Source organism: Pygoscelis adeliae, unplaced genomic scaffold (assembly GCF_000699105.1).
Source record: "Pygoscelis adeliae isolate BGI_AS28 unplaced genomic scaffold, ASM69910v1 Scaffold3, whole genome shotgun sequence".
Lineage (NCBI taxonomy): Eukaryota > Metazoa > Chordata > Aves > Sphenisciformes > Spheniscidae > Pygoscelis > Pygoscelis adeliae.
In genome coordinates, this window is record NW_008824446.1 from 1,560,270 (window position 1) to 1,565,474 (window position 5,205).

At 37.7% G+C, this 5,205-nt stretch overlaps 1 protein-coding gene across 1 annotated transcript in view; it reads left to right on the forward strand.

Annotated features, from left to right (window-relative positions):
• Positions 1-1,393: 1,393 nt before the first annotated feature.
• The window catches only part of KATNBL1 (katanin p80 subunit B-like 1), a 9,359-nt gene continuing 5,547 nt past the window's right edge, over positions 1,394-5,205 (forward strand). The window contains 4 exon segments of the mRNA XM_009320982.1: positions 1,394-1,524; positions 3,047-3,087; positions 3,460-3,742; positions 5,171-5,205. The exon segment at positions 5,171-5,205 is cut by the window's right edge and continues 1 nt beyond it. Of these exon segments, the coding sequence (XP_009319257.1) occupies positions 1,411-1,524; positions 3,047-3,087; positions 3,460-3,742; positions 5,171-5,205 (473 nt within the window). The 5' untranslated portion in view covers positions 1,394-1,410.

A 5,205-nucleotide genomic window follows, 5' to 3' on the forward strand; every position in this document is an offset into this window, starting at 1 on the left:
GCCAGTCTGGTATCTGGAAAAGTATGGACCACCAACTGTTAAAGATCTTGTCCTAAATAATGCTGCCATTTGCAATGCTTGCTGAAGTCATTGGTCTGAGGGCTCCGTGTTCCCATCTAACAGGGTAAGGGTTTCTGTCAGTAAATCTTCCTTTTTGTGAGACCTCAAATGAGATTCTTCAGTACTGATCCTGTTCTGAAGAAAACTGAAGCATTTGAAGATTTTTTTTTTTTGCTTCCACTGTATCCTACAATATGGAATTTAATATGCGTTATGTGGAGAATATACCTTCTACTTTGTTTTGAGCCTGCCACCTGTTTGTTTTACTTGATGGCCTTTAGTAACTTGCATCAAAAGATCTTCTGTGGCTAATAAGCTGTTTCCCATCTGGCTTTTTCAGTGCTCAGTGTCTTAGTGTTTTGAATACTGAAGTTCTTAATGTGGGATAAATCTGCTACATAGAGGAAAATAGATGGGACTGTTGGTACTAAAGGTGGAGGGGAGAGATTGGGGCATTCAAGTTGGGACCAGAGTTTTGTGATTTAGGGGGAAAACAATAAAATTAGAGCAAATGGTTGGGTTTTAAAAGTAAGGTAGGATTTTTTTTTTAAACATTTTAAGAATAGTGCTCCATGATGTAGTTTGTGAATCCAGTCTCAAGCAATGGATTTTCTGAATCCCTTACACAGAATGAAAAACCATATGTACAACTGTCTCAATCTTGGTTTTGATTCTTGTAGAAGTATTTGCATACTTCAAGACAAAGAACTTTAGACATTTTCTTACTGGTTAACTGTGAAATAAAGATTTTTTTTTTTTAATATGAAAAATAGTCGATGCTACATGCTGAGAAAAATGGGCGGGGAGTTGGATTTGCCAATAAATTAAGGGGAGATCTTTCACTTCCATTTTTTTACCTTTGCTATTTTGATGAAGTTTGCCTTCTTCCTGAAAAACAGTGATTATTTTTATTTAGCTGCCTTTGCTCACTTGGAAACAGTTGTGGGACCAACTATTTTTCTCTAGGTGGCAGACGAAATACGTAGCGTGAGATGTGGAGGAAAATCTCATGAACTGCCTTATTCTTGTCTGTATGGTACCCCTCAGTGCAGGTGTACTAAGCTGGTCTGAAAAACACAATCTCTGCTTCTGCTTCTTTGGGGCGGGCTTGGTTTTGTTCCCTTTTAGAAAACTAAATGGGAATTTTGAAGTGCTCATCAGCACATTACTAATGATAAGGCCTCCAGCTAACATTTGCGAAAGGATGATGTCTTTTATTTATATGATGAAACATCTTGTGAATAGTTGAACTGTCTTAACTGGTTTTGCCAGCTGCGTTTGAAAAAAGTTGACTGAATGTTTTAGGAAAATATAACTATCTTTCCCTTGAAAACAGGGATTTGAGAGATTATGGCATCTGAAGCCCACAATGTTAGAAAACAGAAAGTATTGCATATTGAAGGTCATCCCATTGATCTCCCCAGAAAAAGAATCTCTTCTTCCACTAAAAAGATCATGAAGGAGGTAAGTTGTTTGGTTTTTTATGTCCTCTGATGAAACTGAAGTAAACATTCAAACAAGTTCATAGTTCTGAGTAGTCTAAAACTAGAAGCATAGCACTATTGGGCATTTCATGTTCAGATGTGCAATAGAACTTTAGCTTGAACAGCGATTATATTATTAAAACTATGCATTATAATAGGCACAGGCAGTGACTACACAGATACATGCATTGTATCGTCCACGTGAGCAGTAGGTACTGATACGATTTTACTCACGCCTACTTTTCTGCAGTCTAGCCAAGAACTGTTTCAGTATAGCAATTCTATCATCAAAAAGTTCTCTTGCCAAGAGAGCTACATGGCACAAGTGAGAGGTGGGGTAGGTGAAATACCTGCATTGAAATGGACCTGTCATCTTGTTATCGTACAGCTCGATCTACCACATTGACTAGTAACGTGTACTTTCACTGGATTCTTGCTAGTCAGAAACACTTTCTCATAACCTGTTATCTGTGTTACTGGCTGAACAGTAAGTAAGGCGGTGGAGTACAGAGGAAGTACTAGGGAGGTAAACTTACTGTAAGATCACTTTAAACAGTGGTGAAGATGCCAATATCATCTATGTCTGTTTATTGAAATTATGTATTGAAACCCACATGATTTTTTTTATGACTTGGTGTTACCAAAGAAAATCATAGTATTGTTTTGTTGATGTACACAACATAAATGTTAACAGTAGTATAATTTTTCAAGTGGAAATGCCTGCAGTATATGAGTGTAGTACCTGTTTATATGAAAATACATATTTCTAACTTGACCATCTTAGTGCTTTTTTATTTTTAATAATTTGTTTACTAATGAAAAAAAGGTAGGCCAGAATGTCACAATTCAACTCATCTTCATTACATGCTAAGGTTTTGCTAATCTGTGTGTCACAACCTTGAACGAATTTTGTGATTCCTCTGGGATATCACTGTCCCATGCAGCCTAATTGGTGTCAGGGTGCTAATGTGTTTCATATGCATGAATTCAGGATAATCAAGCTGGTGTTGTCTACAGCAGTCTTGATTTTTTTTTTTTCCTGTTGTGCTTTGATCAGGAGATGTTCTGCTGTCATCCTTCCCAATACTAGCATCTGCTGTGTTATGGGCCTTTAAATGTATGTGTGAGACAAGTAATGCAGTTTTGTCATCCGATTCCAGTAGTCTCTTTATATTGTCACAGTTTTTAGTCTGCTAGTAACTAAAGAATCTCTCTGATGTCACAATCCCCTCTCTTGCCAAAGATACCCTAAGCCTGTAGCTGAGCGTGGTGCTCCAAGGACAGCTGTGGCAGAGCTAGTCCATCTATAGGTCACTGAAATACTTGAAGATTATAGGAAGACTAATGTAGCTGTGCTTTAGTTGCAGAATAGGAAGAGTGGGTGGAAGGGAATCTGTGGTAAACTTAGGCCAAGGTAAAGCAGGACTTCTTTTTGACAAACTGTGGGAATGTTTGATCCTTTTTAGTAATAAAGCTTTTTTATTCTCTTCCCTTTCTCCCAGGGTAAGAAATCTCCAAAACAGCTGGCTTTGTACACAAACAGGTAGGAAGGCTGTGCTGTGTAGAGTCTGAGTTTCAAGTGAGAGGGAGGCAGGGAGGAAGAAGTGGTTTAAAACTATTACAACACCCAAGCAGACACAAATGGAAGATAGGTCTTAATTTTACTGACAGTACTTGGTTCTTGTGTCCACTTCCATAATAACGAGTCTCCACATTAATAAAAGCAGGAGAAAAATATTGGTGGTAGCTCTTACTTCTGATACACCTTCATGACATTTAGGTTATCTTGGGGATAAAATGTTTTAAGTGACCCGCAAGTTGACTGCGGAATTCATAATGATATATTTTTAACTTAACACAAAGTATTGCTTAGGTTTAGAGCAACCTTCACTAACATACCACTTTATTATTGCAGAATAACAGTTGGAAAAACGGTGACCAGTCCCCTCTCTCTTTTCAAAGTAGTATATTGTAAAAGAAAAGTCCATTGTTATACTCCAAAGCCTTGTTACGGAAAGAAACAGTTCCCTAAATCTAGGGGCTGTGACATGGCAAATAAAGAAAATGAACTGGCTTGTGCAGGGAATCTGCCAGCAAAACTGCACAACGACAGTCGTACACACTTGCTGAATTCTAGTGACTCTGGCTCATCTCAAACAGAAGGCCCCTCATCCAAATATAGTGGATTTTTTTCAGAGGTAAGTAGAGTTTAAAGAAACTTTACTTTAAAATAGTATTTTTTTTAAAAGTATTCCTGGTAGTTTCTTTGTGTGGCTAGCTGTGAAAGTTTTCAGAGATTAATTTTCTTAAAGTACAGATTGGCTCAGGTCTTGTGACCTACAGTCTTTATCTGTCAGTTACATTGATACAGTTGCCAACAGTAGTAGTCCTGTCAGTTTTCCCCATGTTTGTGTCAGCACAAACTCAGATCTGCCAGGCTAGTCTGGGTTAAAATTGTACCAGCACCGAAGGAAAACATTGTTTTGACCTGGTTAGGTTTCATGATCGGGCATGACGCATGGCCACATGCATGTTTATGAAAGTGTTAGTGTATGGATGGGAATAAGCTGGTGAGGTAGGATAGGACCATTTTCAATAGTAGTATCAGCTTAGTGTATATGAAACTAACTTAAGTGTTTGTATAAGACTATTTCTTGTTAAGATTGCTTGATGAAACCCAGTGAATGCTTTCAGGGCTTCTGAAACTGGCTAAAAGGTCAGATATTTAAATGAAACAGGTTTTGTGACAGTGAAGGCCATTTAAGTCCCTTAATGTTGAAGTTTCTATTTCTGTCACCATAGATGTTTGTTACCCATTGAGGCTTGCAGGTGTTTAAAGTGAGGCATGGCAGGGAAGATAAGATGGAAGACTATCACCATGCTGTCTTTTCATGGTACTGTAAGTGTGGGCTGCCATGAAGAGAGCCCTGAGAGTCCAGTGGGCTGGAGGTACAAGTCTGTGGCACTCTTGCACTCCATTGAATTTGATGGTTTCAAGGAAGGAGCAGCAGAATAGCTAGAATAAAGAGGTTGCGGGAAGAAGGGTAAAGAAATGAAGACTGGGGAAGATTCATCCTCTGAGAAACTAAAGACTAGATCACTGGCCACAGATGACTGTTTAACTGCTTTGAGAGATGTGGGTGGTTCTGCAGTGTTCATTCCAATCCAGGATTTTACTAAAATAACCTAAACTTCATTCTGAGAACAAGCTTTTTTCAGAAATCAACCTTTTCTGTCAAAGTTCAGAATAATACGTGTAATTACTTGTGTCTAAATTGTTAAAGTTCTCAAAATTAATAAACATTAAGTAAAAAGTTCTCAAAGTTGGTATTATAGGTTGATGCTCATGAATGCTCTATTTAATTATTAGATACCTCTCTTTAGGTGTCTACAGACCTTATTCTTGTAGCTTTTGGGTAAAGTAGCCTTAATCTATTTGTGCCCTATTTAAGGGGAATTTGTGTTTTTAGCGCCATTGTTAGTTAAATTTCTAAAACAAACTCATCAGCATACAGGTAGGAAAGTATATTTTCATATACTAAATTACTATATTAGAGCAGCTTATTGTGTTGTTGCTGTCTACTTAACTTGTAGTAAACTTCTTTTATATTTTCAAAAATATACAGGTTTCTCAGGACCATGAAACTATGGCTCAAGTTCT